Source organism: Coregonus clupeaformis, chromosome 8, assembly GCF_020615455.1.
Source record: "Coregonus clupeaformis isolate EN_2021a chromosome 8, ASM2061545v1, whole genome shotgun sequence".
NCBI lineage: Eukaryota > Metazoa > Chordata > Actinopteri > Salmoniformes > Salmonidae > Coregonus > Coregonus clupeaformis.
In genome coordinates this window covers 9,132,558-9,150,503 of record NC_059199.1, presented here as the reverse complement: position 1 = coordinate 9,150,503, position 17,946 = coordinate 9,132,558, and the positions used below count along the sequence as shown (strand labels likewise).

Genomic DNA, 17,946 nt, shown 5'->3' with positions numbered 1-17,946 from the left:
CCATGATGGTATGTATGAGGGCCAGATTGGGAATTTAGCTAGGACACCAGGGTTAACACCCCTACTCTTACAATAAGTGCCATGGGATCTCTAGTGACCACAGAGTCAAGACAACCCCTGTTTCACGCCCCATCCAAAAGACAGCACCCTACACAGGGCAATGTCCCCGATCACTGCCCTGGGATATTTTTTAGACCAGAGGTAAGAGTGCCTCCTACTTGCCCTCCAACACCTCTCCCATCCAGGGACTGACCAGGACCAACCCTGCTTAGCTTCAAAGGCAAGCCATCAGTGGGATGCAGGTCACTGTTAGTAGGTTCTGTTTTAGCTAGCTCTATAGCGGTTATACCTAATGATCAGTGGGATGCGGGTCACTGTTAGGAGGTTCTGTTTTAGCTCTATAGCGGTTATACCTAATGATCAGTGGGATGCGGGTCACTGTTAGGAGGTTCTGTTTTAGATAGCTCTATAGCGGTTATACCTAATGATCAGTGGGATGCGGGTCACTGTTAGGAGGTTCTGTTTTAGCTAGCTCTATAGCGGTTATACCTAATGATCAGTGGGATGCGTGGTCACTGTTAGGAGGTTCTGTTTTAGCTAGCTCTATAGCGGTTATACCTAATGATCAGTGGGATGCGGGTCACTGTTAAGAGGTTCTGTTTTAGCTAGCTCTATAGCGGTTATACCTAATGATCAGTGGGATGCGGGTCACTGTTAGGAGGTTCTGTTTTAGCTAGCTCTATAGCGGTTATACCTAATGATCAGTGGGATGCGGGTCACTGTTAGGAGGTTCTGTTTTAGCTAGCTCTATAGCGGTTATACCTAATGATCAGTGGGATGCGGGTCACTGTTAAGAGGTTCTGTTTTAGCTAGCTCTATAGCGGTTATACCTAATGATCAGTGGGATGCGGGTCACTGTTAGGAGGTTCTGTTTTAGCTAGCTCTACAGCGGTTATACCTAATGATCAGTGGGATGCGGGTCACTGTTAGGAGGTTCTGTTTTAGCTAGCTCTACAGCGGTTATACCTAATGATCAGTGGGATGCGAGTCACTGTTAGGAGGTTCTGTTTTAGCTAGCTCTATAGCGGTTATACCTAATGATCAGTGGGATGCGGGTCACTGTTAGGAGGTTCTGTTTTAGCTAGCTCTATAGCGTGTTATACCTAATGATCAGTGGGATGCGGGTCACTGTTAGGAGGTTCTGTTTTAGCTAGCTCTATAGCGGTTATACCTAATGATCAGTGGGATGCGGGTCACTGTTAGGAGGTTCTGTTTTAGCTAGCTCTATAGCGGTTATACCTAATGATCAGTGGGATGCGGGTCACTGTTAGGAGGTTCTGTTTTAGCTAGCTCTATAGCGGTTATACCTAATGATCAGTGGGATGCGGGTCACTGTTAGGAGGTTCTGTTTTAGCTAGCTCTATAGCGGTTATACCTAATGATCAGTGGGATGCGGGTCACTGTTAAGAGGTTCTGTTTTAGCTAGCTCTATAGCGGTTATACCTAATGATCAGTGGGATGCGGGTCACTGTTAGGAGGTTCTGTTTTAGCTAGCTCTATAGCGGTTATACCTAATGATCAGTGGGATGCGGGTCACTGTTAGGAGGTTCTGTTTTAGCTAGCTCTATAGCGGTTATACCTAATGATCAGTGGGATGCGGGTCACTGTTAGGAGGTTCTGTTTTAGCTAGCTCTATAGTGGTTATACCTAATGATCAGTGGGATGCGGGTCACTGTTAGGAGGTTCTGTTTTAGCTAGCTCTATAGCGGTTATACCTAATGATCAGTGGGATGCGGGTCACTGTTAGGAGGTTCTGTTTTAGCTAGCTCTATAGCGGTTATACCTAATGATCAGTGGGATGCGGGTCACTGTTAGGAGGTTCTGTTTTAGCTAGCTCTATAGCGGTTATACCTAATGATCAGTGGGATGCGGGTCACTGTTAGGAGGTTCCGTTTAGCTAGCTCTATAGCGGTTATACCTAATGATCAGTGGGATGCGGGTCACTGTTAGGAGGTTCTGTTTTAGCTAGCTCTATAGCGGTTATACCTAATGATCAGTGGGATGCGGGTCACTGTTAAGAGGTTCTGTTTTAGCTCTATAGCGGTTATACCTAATGATCAGTGGGATGCGGGTCACTGTTAGGAGGTTCTGTTTTAGCTAGCTCTACAGCGGTTATACCTAATGATCAGTGGGATGCGGGTCACTGTTAGTAGGTTCTGTTTTAGCTCTATAGCAGTTATACCTAATGATCAGTGGGATGCGGGTCACTGTTAGGAGGTTCTGTTTTAGCTAGCTCTATAGCGGTTATACCTAATGATCAGTGGGATGCGGGTCACTGTTAGTAGGTTCTGTTTTAGCTAGCTCTATAGCGGTTATACCTAATGATCAGTGGGATGCGGGTCACTGTTAGGAGGTTCTGTTTTAGCTAGCTCTATAGCGGTTATACCTAATGATCAGTGGGATGCGGGTCACTGTTAGGAGGTTCTGTTTTAGCTAGCTCTATAGCGGTTATACCTAATGATCAGTGGGATGCGGGTCACTGTTAGTAGGTTCTGTTTTAGCTAGCTCTATAGCGGTTATACCTAATGATCAGTGGGATGCGGGTCACTGTTAGGAGGTTCTGTTTTAGCTAGCTCTATAGCGGTTATACCTAATGATCAGTGGGATGCGGGTCACTGTTAGGAGGTTCTGTTTTAGCTCTATAGCAGTTATACCTAATGATCAGTGGGATGCGGGTCACTGTTAGGAGGTTCTGTTTTAGCTAGCTCTATAGCGGTTATACCTAATGATCAGTGGGATGCGGGTCACTGTTAGGAGGTTCTGTTTTAGCTAGCTCTATAGCGGTTATACCTAATGATCAGTGGGATGCGGGTCACTGTTAGGAGGTTCTGTTTTAGCTAGCTCTACAGCGGTTATACCTAATGATCAGTGGGATGCGGGTCACTGTTAGGAGGTTCTGTTTTAGCTAGCTCTATAGCGGTTATACCTAATGATCAGTGGGATGCGGGTCACTGTTAAGAGGTTCTGTTTTAGCTAGCTCTATAGCGGTTATACCTAATGATCAGTGGGATGCGGGTCACTGTTAGGAGGTTCTGTTTTAGCTAGCTCTATAGCGGTTATACCTAATGATCAGTGGGATGCGGGTCACTGTTAGGAGGTTCTGTTTTAGCTAGCTCTACAGCGGTTATACCTAATGATCAGTGGGATGCGGGTCACTGTTAGGAGGTTCTGTTTTAGCTAGCTCTATAGCGGTTATACCTAATGATCAGGTATCAGCCTAGAGGAGGGGGGGGAGGAGACACATTTAAAGATCAACATGGATAGGGTTCACTGCATATCACTGTTGGGAGATTCTCCTTTATCTCTAAAGACCAGATATCAGCCTGGAGGGAGAGAGACACACAGCAATGATATAATATGAACCATTGAATTAAGTGAACATTGCTGCGTTCAATATGCTTCTCATTACTAGTTGTTGGTTTTTCCATTGAGTGGAAGAAGCTAGAGTCCACAGCAATAGATGACACTACAGGAAGTGGTGGAAGAAGCTAAAGTCCCATAGATGACACTAGAGGAAGTGGTGGAAGAAGCTAAAGTCCCATAGATGACACTAGAGGAAGTGGTGGAAGAAGCTAAAGTCCCATAGATGACACTAGAGGAAGTGGTGGAAGAAGCTAAAGTCCCATAGATGACACTAGAGGAAGTGGTGGAAGAAGCTAAAGTCCCATAGATGACACTAGAGGAAGTGGTGGACGAAGCTAGAGTCCCATAGATGACACTAGAGGAAGTGGTGGACGAAGCTAGAGTCCAGACTTTGAGGTACGTTTTCTTCCGTTTGGTGGGTGGGTCGTGACGTATTTAAAGGGCAGTGGCCATGCTGACAGCGTTCCCCAACCCTTCCCCTGTCCGTTTTTCAACTGGTCGTTCAGTACAGTACCGTTTCCGTTCAACTGAATGTTCGAGAACGTTAACACTTACTGAACGCAGCCATGGTTACACTTCAGAATAGGGAATGCTTGGATGTGACACATTATGGCCAGAGAAGAAGTAGTGAAGTGAGAGGTTTTACTCTGCCCAAAATCTGTCCACGAAAAAAATAAGCCCTCGAAGTGAGGAATATTTGTATGGAGGTCAACTCCTTTGTGTCGAATTTGGTCAGCAAAAAATGTAATTGCTAATTTGCTACGCAAGGCTTATTTAATCAATTATAATTTCCGTAACGGTTAGGTTGTTACCAATGCACTGATAGACTCAGGTGCCATTTCGGCAACTTTGAGAAAAAAAAAATATATATATATATATATATCGGAGTTGTGCCGTTGTCATAGAGATAGATAAAGGACTCATCATGGATAAAACCCATTTTAACACGGACACTGCCATTGAGGGCTTCCACCATTTTAAAGTAGTCAACTGGGTGGGGATTTCTATGAGTTGGGAACAATCAGCCATGCTGTCACAGACGCTATAATGGCACAGATACAAAGATGAGCCCTCTATCTATCTCTATGGCCTGTTGTTCACACGAGTATCTGCCCTCACATTGGCTAGAATGGTCCTGGTCCCACCTCTTTTGACCAATCAGATCAGCTCTGAAAAAGCGCTAATGTGAAAAGATCTGATGTGATTGGTAAAAAGACCAATTAGTGAGAAAAAAAATATCAGAATTGGGCTACCTGTATAAACGCAGCCACAGAGCAGTTTATGCCAACCAACCCTCCTTGTTCTGTCTTGACACCTGAAAGAGTTGTTGCTGAAAACCTATTTTAAGCAGCCTGTCCAGTCTCGGCTTAGCAGTCTCGTGTCTACCAACTGGTCTCTGTGGTGTAAAGTCTTCAGGTGATGACGGGGGTATTGAAGCATCTCTCTGCTCTCCTCCTTTTCCCTCTCTGACGTGGTGGGGAAGTTCCATCCAAAGTATTTTGCTTGATGGGACTGCACAGAACCACTACAAGCAGATTTGCCAGTTGTTCAAGATTGTGTACAGGTATGCAACTCTTTATGACACGCCCAACAGGACACCTGTGTTCTCAGCCTACACCTTCACTGGCGCTGGGGGAGAAGAGCGCTGGGGTTAAAGAGCTGAACGTAATCTACCCTGGAGGCCAAGTCTGTATTTCCCCAGCAGTGTCCAGGTGATTTCCAACTCAGGTTAGCAGGTGAAGATTTAGATTCAGACGGGGAGGACGGAGGAAGGACGGAGGAAGGACGGAGGAAGAGATGGGCAAGAGGAGGATGATGAGTGAGTCTGTCCCACCTGAAGGGTTATGGCACAGGTAGACAACTGAATCTAACTGCCCAATTATTTTTTTCTGAACGCATGGTATTGACCGCAAATAGCCCAAATAGATATTGTATTTGACAATAATATACTGTAATCATTTCAAACCTTGATTACATAGACGCAATCAATATTTCTGTATATATTAGTGGGAATACTTTAACAGACTTACTTAATTAAAATAATTTTACCTGAATTCCTTGTTTAGTCTTTTGTCCAACAATAATAATTAAAATAAATGTGCATTAAGTAAAAAAAAATAATAAAAAAAATGTTTTAAAACCCAGTAGCTGATTTGGTTTTGGGGGTTGAGATTATATTTGACCTGACATCATAAATGATACATAATATATCATACACCTTAAGAGTCGATTGATGCACCGGTGCCTCAATCTAAGTTACATAATAAAAAAATCAGTCAGTTTAAGCTAGAGATATATTTTGCATTGGATGTGTCGCAATCCACCACATCCCCGATGTCGCACTTCCGCATCTGTTGTGAAAGGTGGCAGCGTAGTGTTTGTCAGACAATGAGACATCCCGAAAATCGGTCTTCTCACGAAAACATCTGTAGCATCCGAACGGTTTGACCTATAAACTATTATGACCACTCTCTCGAAAGGGGAGACTCTCACGAAAGGGGAGACTCTCACTCTCACAAAATGGCGATCTCCATTTTGCTCTTCGACCCCCACAAGTGTCAGGGGACTCATTTACATTTACATCATTTAGCAGACGCTCTTATCAAGAGCGACTTACAAATTGGTGCATTCACCTTATGATAGCCAGTGGGACAACCACTTTACAATTTATTATATATATATTTTTTGGGGGGTGGGGTAAGGGGGGGGTAGAAGGATTACTTTATCCTATCCCAGGTATTCCTTAAAGAGGTGGGGTTTCAAGTGTGTCCGGAAGGTGGTGAGTGACTCCGCTGTCCTGGCGTTGTGAGGGAGCTTGTTCCACCATTGGGGTGCCAGAGCAGCGAACAGTTTTGACTGGGCTGAGCGGGAACTGTGCTTCTGCAGAGGTAGGGGGGCCAGCAGGCCAGAGGTGGATGAATGCAATGCCCTCGTTTCGGTGTAGGGACTGATCAGAGCCTGAAGGTACGGAGGTGCCGTTCCCTTCACAGCTCCGTAGGCAAGCACCATGGTCTTGTAGCAGATGCGAGCTTCAACTGGAAGCCAGTGGAGTGTGCGGAGGAGCGGGTGACGTGAGAGAACTTGGGAAGGTTGAACACCAGACGGGCTGCGGCGTTCTGGATGAGTTGTAGGGGTTTAATGGCACAGGCAGGGAGCCCAGCCAACAGCGAGTTGCAGTAATCCAGACGGGAGATGACAAGTGCCTGGATTAGGACCTGTGCCGCTTCCTGTGTAAGGCAGGGTCGTACTCGGCGAATGTTGTAGAGCATGAACCTACAGGATCGGGTCACCGCCTTGATGTTAGCGGAGAACGACAGGGTGTTGTCCAGGGTCACGCCAAGGCTCTTTGCACTCTGGGAGGAGGACACAACGGAGTTGTCAACCGTGATGGCGAGATCATGGAACGGGCAGTCCTTCCCCGTGAGGAAGAGCAGCTCCGTCTTGCCGAGGTTCAGCTTGAGGTGGTGATCCGTCATCCATACTGATATGTCTGCCAGACATGCAGAGATGCGATTCGCCACCTGGTTCTCAGAAGGGGGAAAGGAGAAGATTAATTGTGTGTCGTCTGCGTAGCAATGATAGGAGAGGCCATGTGAGGATATGACAGAGCCAAGTGACTTGGTGTATAGCGAGAATAGGAGAGGGCCTAGAACTGAGCCCTGGGGGACACCAGTGGTGAGAGCACGTGGTGCAGAGACAGATTCTCGCCACGCCACCTGGTAGGAGCGACCTGTCAGGTAGGACGCAATCCAAGAGTGAGCTGCGCCGGAGATGCCCAACTCGGAGAGGGTGGAGAGGAGGATCTGATGGTTCACAGTATCAAAGGCAGCAGATAGGTCTAGAAGGACGAGAGCAGAGGAGAGAGAGTTAGCTTTAGCAGTGAGGAGAGCCTCCGTGACACAGAGAAGAGCAGTCTCTGTTGAATGACCAGTCTTGAAACCTGACTGGTTAGGATCAAGAAGGTCATTCTGAGAGAGATAGCAAGAGAGTTGGCTAAAGACGGCACGCTCAAGAGTTTTGTAGAGAAAAGAAAGAAGGGATACTGGTCTGTAGTTGTTGACATCGGAGGGATCGAGTGTAGGTTTTTTGAGAAGGGGTGCAACTCTCGCTCTCTTGAAGATGGAAGGGACATGGCCAGCGGTCAAGGATGAGTTGATGAGCGAGGTGAGGTAAGGGAGAAGGTCTCCGGAAATGGTCTGGAGAAGAGAGGAGGGGATAGGGTCAAGCGGGCAGGTTGTTGGGCGGCCGGCCGTCACAAGTCACAAGAGTTCATCTGGAGAGAGAGGGGAGAAAGAAGTCAAAGCATAGGATAGGGCAGTGTGAGCAGGACCAGCGGTGTCATTTGACTTAACAAACGAGGATCGGATGTCGTCAACCTTCTTTTCAAAATGGTTGACGAAGTCATCCACAGAGAGGGAGGAGGGGGGAGGAGGATTCAGCAGGGAGGAGAAGGTGGCAAATAGCTTCCTAGGGTTAGAGGCGGATGCTTGGAATTTAGAGTGGTAGAAAGTGGCCTTAGCAGCAGAAACAGAGGAAGAAAATATAGAGAGGAGGGAGTGAAAAGATGACAGGTCCACAGGGAGTCTAGTTTTCCTCCATTTCCGCTCGGCTGCCCGGAGCCCTGTTCTGTGAGCTCGCAATGAGTCGTCAAGCCACGGAGCAGGAGGGGAGGACCGAGCCGGCCGGGAGGATAGGGGACATAGAGAGTCTAAGGATGCAGAAAGGGAGGAGAGGAGGCAGAATCAGGAGATTGGAGGGAGAAGGATTGAGCAGAGGGAAGAGATGATAGGATGGAAGAAGAGAGAGTAGCGGGAGAGCGAGAGCGAAGGTTGCGACGGCGCATTACCATCTGAGTAGGGGCAGAGTGAGTAGTGTTGGAGGAGAGCGAGAGAGAAAAGGATACAAAGTAGTGGTCGGAGACATGGAGGGGAGTTGCAGTGAGATTAGTAGAAGAACAGCATCTAGTAAAGATGAGGTCAAGCGTATCGCCTGCCTTGTGAGTAGGGGGGGGCGGTGAGAGGGTGTCAAAAGAGGAGAGGAGTGGAAAGAAGGAGGCAGAGAGAAATTAGTCAAAGGTAGGTAGCTTAGTGGTTAAGAGCGTTGTGCCAGTAACCGAAAGGTTGCTGGTTCTTAGCCCTGAGCCGACTAGTTGAAAATTCTGTCGATGTGCCCTTGAGCAAGGCACTTAACCCTAATTGCTCCTGTAAGTCGCTCTGGATAAGAGCGTCTGCTAAATGCCAAAAAAGAACTCTCCAAGGGAACCTTGAGGGCGATAAATGATAAGGATGTTAAGCTTGAATGGGCTAGTGACTGTGACAGCATGGAATTCAAATGAGGAGATAGACAGATGGGTCTGGGGAGAAAGAGAGAATGTCCACTTGGGAGAGATGAGGATTCCTGTGCCACCACCCCGCTGACCAGATGCTCTCGGGTATGCGAGAACACATGATCAGATGAGGAGAGAGCAGTAGGAGTAGCAGCGTTTTCAGTGGTAATCATGTTTCTGTCAGCGCCAAGAAGTCGAGGGACTGGAGGGTAGCATAGGCTGAGATGAACTCTGCCTTGTTGGCCTCAGAACGGCAGTTCCAGAGGCTGCTGGAGACCTGGAACTCCACGTGGGTGGTGCGTGCAGGGACCACCAGGTTAGAGTGGCAGCAGCCACGCGGTGTGAGGCGTTTGTATAGCCTGTGCGGAGAGGAGAGAACAGGGATAGACAGACGCATAGTTGACAGGCTACAGAAAATGGCTACAATAATGCAAAGGAGATCGGATTGAAATTAACTTAACATCTGGGAAAGCGAGAGAGCGGGGCCTCCCTCACTTACGTTTCACTGAAACACTCAAGTATAACTCTCCCAACTTCCACTGTAGAAATTATAAATGTTGTAAACTACAGCGGTTCAATGTTTTCTAGGAATAGACTAACTTAGTTTATTCAGGAAGCTGACTTGGTACAGTATTCTTCCGTGAAAACCGTCCAGGGCACTGAATCCTTTGACGCCATAGCCAACTAGCATGCCAGGCTCCAATAACACGGTTTAGCGCCAATACTCGGTTACAACAAACCACCAGTGTGTTAACACGCCAAGCAGATCATTCGTGTCCGTGTCTAATGTTGTGTAAAGTTTTGGGTTAGTTTTGACAGTTTGAGTGAGTCCGTCGTCAACTTATTCAGCCAGTTAGTTAGCTAGAATAGTTAGCATACTAGCTAGCCATTGCTCTCTGCCAACGAAAAAAAAAGAACTCCTCCCACGGCATGAACACACAGAGCGCCAAGCTAACGTTAACTAGTCACCCATGTCCCGAATTCCCTTGAACGACTCTGGTTACCAGTATGTAAAAACAAAACACAAATGTAGGTTATAACTTACCCCTAGTAGCTACTGTTAGCTAGCCAAGTGCAAAGCTAGCCACTGAATCGATTCAGCCAGCTCGCGTCTGTTCGCTAGGTCGTTCCAGCTATTGTTTAGTAGCTATCCAGGTAGCAACAAGCTAGCTACATTTCGAGGACAGTAGCTACTAACTACCTAACGTTAACGCTTCAGATAATGAAGCTCATCTGAAGTCGCTACCGTCGATGTGCCAACTTCTGTTTGTAGCGTCCGAACCGTTCTGGTTACAAACCTAATGTGACTGTGCCGTGGAAAGGGGAGATTCTCAAGAACGTGATCGGGTTCTCCGGTTTGCTCTACAACCCCTACAAGTGTCACATGACTTCTCTGAAGGTCACCCGGTACCGTTTTTTAAAAAAATGAATGGAAGTATAAAGGTAGTTTTGTGCCTACCCCAAAAAAGGTGTGAAATGTAAAATGAGCCATAGTATGACCATCAAAGCAATTCTGTGTCAGCTTAGAACTGCCCCCCCCCCCTCCCAACAGCTTGTACTTGTTCCACTGTCTATGCATTTATTTCACACACACACACACACACATCACAAACACTGTCAGAGAGAGGTTTGTTAAAAGTATTTTAGTTTCACAACATTCCTCAGGAACATCAGACCACAGGATTATATTATTCAGTTGTATATTGTTAGGTAGCTCTGGTCCAAGGTGTTACATGCATCTAGAAGGTTCAGCACCAGCAAGTCGCACGTAACGCCTCGGACCAGAGCTGATCATTAGGACGTAGTGCAACAACATATTGGAGTTAGACAGCATCCCAAATGGTACTCGTTCCCTTTATAGTGTCCTAGCACTATGACCCATAGCGCTCTGATCAACAGTAGCAGGGAATATGGTAGCATTTGGGAATGAAATAGTTAGATATTAAGACAGGAGACAACTCTATAATAGAAAATAAATCAACTATTTAAAAATAAATCCCATAATAATGCCAATGACTGCAGAGTGGGTGTGTGTGTGAGTGTGAGTGTGTGTGTGAGTGTGTGTGTGTATATATATATATATATATATATATATATATGACGTGTGAGTGTTCCAGTTTCTATGATGGCCCCAGGTACAATGAACAGACCTGGAGATATTTATTAGTTTTTTGATCGATCAGAAAAAGAAAAAAAAAGTGATTAATCAGTGATAGATTGGTACGATCGTGAGTATAGGCTTCTCCAGGTTCTACCCAGGCCGGTAGTACAGGTCCATATGGTACCCTCTTCCCTATGGGCCCTGGTTAAATGTAGTGCAGTGGATGGAACAGGGAACAGGGTGCCATTTGGGCCATATCCTTTGCGAGTTCAGTCCAGTAGGGGAATATTAGTACAAGCAGCCAGACAGAGGCTCGGTCCCAAATGGCACCCTGTTCCCTATATAGTGCACTGCTTTTGACCACAGATTGATATAGTGCACTACAGAGCCTATGGGTCGCTGGTCTAAAGTAGTGCACCGTATAGGGAATAGGGTGCCGTTTGGAACGCAGCCTCTAAGACCGGTTGGTTATTTCAGATAAATACATTTTTAGACAGTTTGATCAAGTTTGACATGGTCTTGTTAATATGTTTGTTCTCATGCCCCCCACCCCCCCCCCCACCCCCTCTATATCAGGGGTTCCCAAACTATTTTAACTCTCCCCCCATGTGATGTTCTGTTTGGGCTCCCTCCCCTCCCCTCTGATGATCTTTATGGGATCCCCTCTCTCCCTCTCTGTGATGTTCTGTAAAGGATCCCCTCCTCTATGTGATGTTCTGTAAAGGATCCCCCCTCTTCTATGTGATGTTCTGTAAAGGATCGCTGATCTTCAGACAGCCCCAGTAGATCATTCTGCACATGCTCAGTAGAGCCAGGAGAATCAGGAAGAACCAGGAGGCATAGATCCCTCTGTGGAGCAAGGCTGGCTTCCACGTTCCCACCTATAGAGAGAGAGAGAGAGAGAGAGAGAGAGAGAGAGAGAGAGAGAGAGAGAGAGAGAGAGAGAGAGAGAGAGAGAGAGAGAGAGAGAGAGAGAGAGAGAGAGAGAGAGAGAGAGAGAGAGAGAGAGAGAGAGAGAGAGAGAGAGAGAGAGAGAGAGAGAGAGAGAGAGAGAGAGAGAGAGAGAGAGAGAGAGAGAGAGAGAGAGAGAGAGAGAGAGAGAGAGAGAGAGAGAGAGAGAGAGAGAGAGAGAGAGAGAGAGAGAGAGAGAGAGAGAGAGAGAGAGAGAGAGAGAGAGAGAGAGAGAGAGAGAGAGAGAGAGAGAGAGAGAGAGAGAGAGAGAGAGAGAGAGAGAGAGAGAGAGAGAGAGAGAGAGAGAGAGAGAGAGAGAGAGAGAGAGAGAGAGAGAGAGAGAGAGAGAGAGAGAGAGAGAGAGAGAGAGAGAGAGAGAGAGAGAGAGAGAGAGAGAGAGAGAGAGAGAGAGAGAGAGAGAGAGAGAGAGAGAGAGAGAGAGAGAGAGAGAGAGAGAGAGAGAGAGAGAGAGAGAGAGAGAGAGAGAGAGAGAGAGAGAGAGAGAGAGAGAGAGAGAGAGAGAGAGAGAGAGAGAGAGAGAGAGAGAGAGAGAGAGAGAGAGAGAGAGAGAGAGAGAGAGAGAGAGAGAGAGAGAGAGAGAGAGAGAGAGAGAGAGAGAGAGAGAGAGAGAGAGAGAGAGAGAGAGAGAGAGAGAGAGAGAGAGAGAGAGAGAGAGAGAGAGAGAGAGAGAGAGAGAGAGAGAGAGAGAGAGAGAAAGAGAGAGAGAGAAAGAGAGAGAGAGAAAGAGAGAGAGAGAAAGAGACAGAGGTCAGAGAGAGGTCAGAGTACTAGGCATAGATCCCTCAAGGCTGGCTTCCACGTTCCCACCTATGGTTGCTATGCTACTGAAATAGTAAATATCTTCATACTAAACTCACCACTAGTCCTGCCGTGCCACCAGAGAAAACCAGAAACAACAGGAAACACCACAAGCCCCACCTCCTGGGGTACCGCCGGCCAATAGAAGAGCTGCAACAGAGATACACAGGAAATCAGTACAGGAACAGAGTTGAAGATCGGTAAAAGGAATAAACTGGTAAGAAGGTATTTAGACTCACACTTTTCTGCAGTGGGGGCATCTGGCTAACGTTCTGTCTGAGAACTCAGTCCACTGACAACACACACAGTGCACTTATCATTATTACTACTGTTAGTATAGACTACTACTACTACACCCCCCCCTCCCCCTCGCACACACACACACACACACACACACACACACACACACACACACACGTGTGGTCCTACCAGGAATGTGTTTCTGCAGTGTCCACAGACCACTCGGACCCCAGCAAGTTGTTGAGGTTGTGGACTGTCTGAACCCGACCCTGCAGCATGCACCGGACCCAAGTTGATGATACGCTTACTGGAACACGCAAGCACACACACACACACACACACACACACACACAGACACACGCAAGCACACACACAGACACACGCAAGCACACACACACACACACACACACACACACACACACACACACACACACACAGACACACGCAAGCACACACACGCAAGCACACACACACACACACACACAGACACACGCAAGCACACACACGCAAGCACACACACACACACACACACACAGACACACGCAAGCACACACACACACACACACACACACACACACACAGACACACGCAAGCACACACACACACACACACACACACACACACACACACACAACACGACACACGCACAACGCACACACACACGCAAGCACACACACACACACACACACACAGACACACGCAAGCACACACACGCAAGCACACACACACACACACACACACAGACACACGCAAGCACACACACGCAAGCACACACACACACACACACACACAGACACACGCAAGCACACACACGCAAGCACACACACACACACACACACACAGACACACGCAAGCACACACACGCAAGCACACACACACACACACACACACACAGACACACGCAAGCACACACACACACTAGATCAGTAACAGAATCGACTCTAGCCTAGATCAAATCAAATTGTATTTGTCACATGCGCCTAATACAACAGGTGTAGACATTACAGTGAAATGCTGACTTACAAGCCCTTAACCAACAATGCAGTTTTAAGAAAGAATACCAAGAAAAAGAACAAACTAAAAACCACAATATAAAATAATATGAAATAAAAGTAACAAATAATGAAAGAGCAGCAGTAAAATAAAATAACAATAGCGAGGCTATATACAGGGGGTACCGATACAGAGTCAATGTGCGGGAGCACCGGTTAGTCAAGGTAATTGAGGTAATATGTACATGTAGGTAGAGTTATTAAAGTGACTATGCATAGATAATAAACAGAGAGTAGCAGCAGCGTAAAAGAGGGGGTGGGGTGGGGGGGACAATGCAAATAGTCGGGGTAACCATTTGATTAGATGTTCAGGAGTCTTATGGCTTGGGGGTAGAAGCTGTTGAGAAGCCTCTTGGACCTAGACTTGGCGCTCCGGTACCGCTTGCCATGCGGTAGCAGAGAGAACAATCTATGACTAGGGTGGCTGGAGTCTTTGACAATTTTTAGGGCCTTCCTCTGACACCGCCTGGTATAGAGGTCCTGGATGGCAGGAAGCTTGGCCCCAGTGATGTACTGGGCCGTACGCACTACCCTCTGCAGTGCCTTGCGGTCGGATGCCGAGCAGTTGCCATACCAGGCAGTGATGCAACCAGTCAGGATGCTCTCGATGGTGCAGCTGTAGAACTTTTTGAGGATCTGAGGACCCATGCCAAATCTTTTCAGTCTCCTGAGGGGTAATAGGCTTTGTCATGCCCTCTTCACGACTGTCTTGGTGTGCTTGGACCATGGTAGTTAGTTGGTGTTGTGGACACCAAGGAACTTGAAGCTCTCAACCTGTTCCACTACAGCCCCGTCGATGAAAATGGGGGAGTGCTTGGTCCCTTATTTTTCCTGTAGTCCACAATCATCTCCTTTGTCTTGATCACGTTGAGGGATAAGTAACAGAATCGACTCCATTCTAGATCAGTTATAATCCTTAACCCCTGACACACCAAAACAGAATAGACTCTAGTCTAGATCAGTAACAGAATTGACTCTAGTCAGATCAGTAACAGAATCGACTAGTCTAGATCAGTAACAGAATGGACTCTAGTCTAGATCAGTAAAAGAATGGACTCTAGTCTAGATCAGTAACAGAATGGACTCTAGTCTAGATCAGTAAAAGAATGGACTCTAGTCTAGATCAGTAACAGAATGGACTCTAGTCTAGATCAGTAACAGAATGGACTCTAGTCTAGATCAGTAACAGAATGGACTCTAGTCTAGATCAGTAACAGAATGGACTCTAGTCTAGATCAGTAACAGAATGGACTCTAGTCTAGATCAGTAACAGAATGGACTCTAGTCTAGATCAGTAACAGAATGGACTCTAGTCTAGATCAGTAACAGAATCGACTACTCTAGATCCCTCCACTCTTATCCCTCTCCCTGCCAAACCTTGTCCTCTCTCTCTACCCTCCCTCCTCTCTCTATCCCCTTGTCTCCGTCTTTCTTTCTCTCTACCTGTCTTTCCCTACCTCCATGTCTCTCACCAGTAAAGTCGGGGACAGGCGATCCTCTGGGAGGTGACTTTGCAGATGAGGAGACAGTTACAGGGGCAGCGGACATACTTCTTCCCTGCTGGAGCATTCTTTATAGGCTAGACAGAGAGAGAGAGAGAGAGACGGTGATAAGAGTTAGTTCTGATAACTACTTAATAGTATCCTTCCATCAGTGATCAGTGTGTGTGTGTGTGTGTGTGTGTGTGTGTGCTGTAAGTACATAGAACTGTTGTCTGTGTTCTGCTCACCGTAGCCTCATTGCAGATGACACACTTGACTACGTGTTGGTGTGTCTTTCCCTCCACGCTGATGGCACTCTGACACACCCTATAATACAGTACAATACAACTTTATAGTGCATATGTTAAAGCAAACAACAGATTTGCCTTCTGCTAAATGTTTAACCCCTACGGGTATTCTCCCGGCCAGGGATTCAAAAACGGCAACCTTTCGGCTACAGGTCCATCTGCTTAGCTGCTGGGATAATAATAATAATAATAATAATAATAATAATAATAATAAGCCATTTAGCAGACGCTTTTATCCAAAGCGACTTACAGTCATGTGTGCATACATTTTTACGTATGGGTGGTCCCAGGGATCGAACCCACTACCCTGGCGTTACAAGCACCATGCTCTACCAGCTGAGCTACAGACGAGCAGGTCCTCAGGGTAGGATGTATAGAGAGAAAGTGTGTGTGTGTGTGTGTGTGTGTTTGCTGGGCTACCTACCTACAACTGATGATTGGGGAGCTGACACTGTCTGGGCTGCCCAGGGGAGAGTAGGGAGGGGGGGCTTCACCGAGCAAGACTGGAGGGGGGTCACTGGGGCTGGGGAATGGAGGGAAACCTGAGGGAGGGGGGTGGGGGGAGAGGTGGAGGAGGGTGGGGGAAATGGGAAAGATGGGGAGAGGGGGACAGAGTAGGAGGAGGATGGAATACGGGAGGAGGAGGCAGAGAGAGGGTAAGGCAATGAGAAGAAACAAGAATGTTTCGTTCACACAAAAGCTTTCACTTCTGAGTACACATGACTGGCTAGAAATAGAATATGGAAGTGAAACCAGTTGTTATTGCTGGATAGATTTCCTCTTCTACTAGGCTAGGTAGTTACTATTCAGCTATCTAGTAGCTACGGGGGGAAAAAAAGTTGCAAAATCATCAACAGCAAATAGCTGAGCAGTTAATAAACTAGCTAGCTAGACAATTTATGGTGCATCCAGCTAAGCTAGCTAGTTGACCTTAGCAAGCTAGTTAGCTACTGTTGCTAGCTAGGTAGCTAGCTATTGTTGTTAGCTAGCCAGCTAAGTAACCTAGCCAATGCCAGCTAGCTACTGTTATAGCTAGCTACTCACTCTGTGGCTTCGGGGAAAAGCCATACGAGGCACCATTCGTCCCATCGTGCTGGTCTGAAAGCAACGGGCTCCGCTCTCCATCTGGCATAGCGTAGCTAGTGGGGCCCAGCGCAGGCTGTAGCCAAACTGGGGTAGTGTGTATGGCCGGGTCGACTCGCTGCGTGTCGTTTAGCTTGGTAGGATTCACATGATCACGGAAACCAGGAAGAAGGAAGCAAAGAACAACACTATGTCACATGACTCGTTACGCAAGTGATGGGACGGGATGTTCAAAACAATTTACGTCCTCAATAGAAATAGGGAGGTCGGAAGTCGTCTAGTGATATAATAATAATAATATGCCATTTAGCAGACGCTTTTATCCAAAGCGACTTACAGTCATGCGTGCATACATTTATATATATTTTTTGCGTATGGGTGGTCCCGGGGATCGAACCCACTACCCTGGCGTTACAAGTGCCATGCTCTACCAATTGAGCTACAGAGGACCACATCGGTAGGTTTGTCGTTTTTTGCCCGCCACACCCACACACCATACGGCCACTTATTATAGCTCAATGGACAGCCGCAGTTTATAAACCCAGAGGCGCAACGATTGAGAAACAGACCAGGCCGGGGTTTTTTTTAGGGTTTGAGAAGTCAATGAACAGAAGTGAAAAATGATTCCTTTTTAGTTGTTAATTTTCTCGAAACCTAATAGCACAACCTTAAGTAGTTAAAACATGTTATTACTCCAACCTCGTGAAAGTGACAAACTGACACGTTTTCATTTTGGTCAAAAACAACTTTAGATTGAAGGAGTGCTTTTGAGTTGGTTGCCTGTGCGACCGTTAGACCCGATGACGTGTTTCTACGCATGCGCTTAGCTAGCCAACTTCGCCATGACGTCGCCTACAAGTGTGATCGGGGATTTCTATAGGAGAAGCAGTTTTAGCAAATATTTTGTACAATATAACCCCAGCCTGTCGTTTCCAATGGGAACAAATTAGTCATAGTGGGCAAAACAGGTAGCTTAGTGGGTAAGAGCGTTGTGCCAGTAACCGAAAGGTCGCTGGTTCTAATCCCAGAGCCGACTAGGTGAAAAATCTGTCGATGTGCCCTTGAGCAAGGCACTTAACCCTAATTGCTCCTGTAAATCGCTCTGGATAAGAGCGTCTGCTAAATGACAAAAAAAAAGTGAGGAGGGGGGCATAGCCAAGCA

At 46.8% G+C, this 17,946-nt stretch overlaps 1 protein-coding gene across 1 annotated transcript; it reads right to left on the bottom strand.

Moving 5' to 3' along the window:
* Window positions 1-10,376: 10,376 nt before the first annotated feature.
* pip4p1b (phosphatidylinositol-4,5-bisphosphate 4-phosphatase 1b) lies at window positions 10,377-16,973 on the bottom strand. The gene is made up of 8 exons (XM_041882318.2): window positions 16,746-16,973; window positions 16,126-16,243; window positions 15,642-15,720; window positions 15,385-15,491; window positions 13,050-13,167; window positions 12,860-12,912; window positions 12,680-12,770; window positions 10,377-11,731 (listed from the first exon to the last, which is right to left on the bottom strand). Exons 1-8 carry the CDS (start codon window positions 16,831-16,833, stop codon window positions 11,588-11,590), a joined length of 798 nt encoding a protein of 265 aa, XP_041738252.1. The 5' UTR covers window positions 16,834-16,973; the 3' UTR covers window positions 10,377-11,587.
* Between the last annotated feature and the right edge of the window lie 973 nt (window positions 16,974-17,946).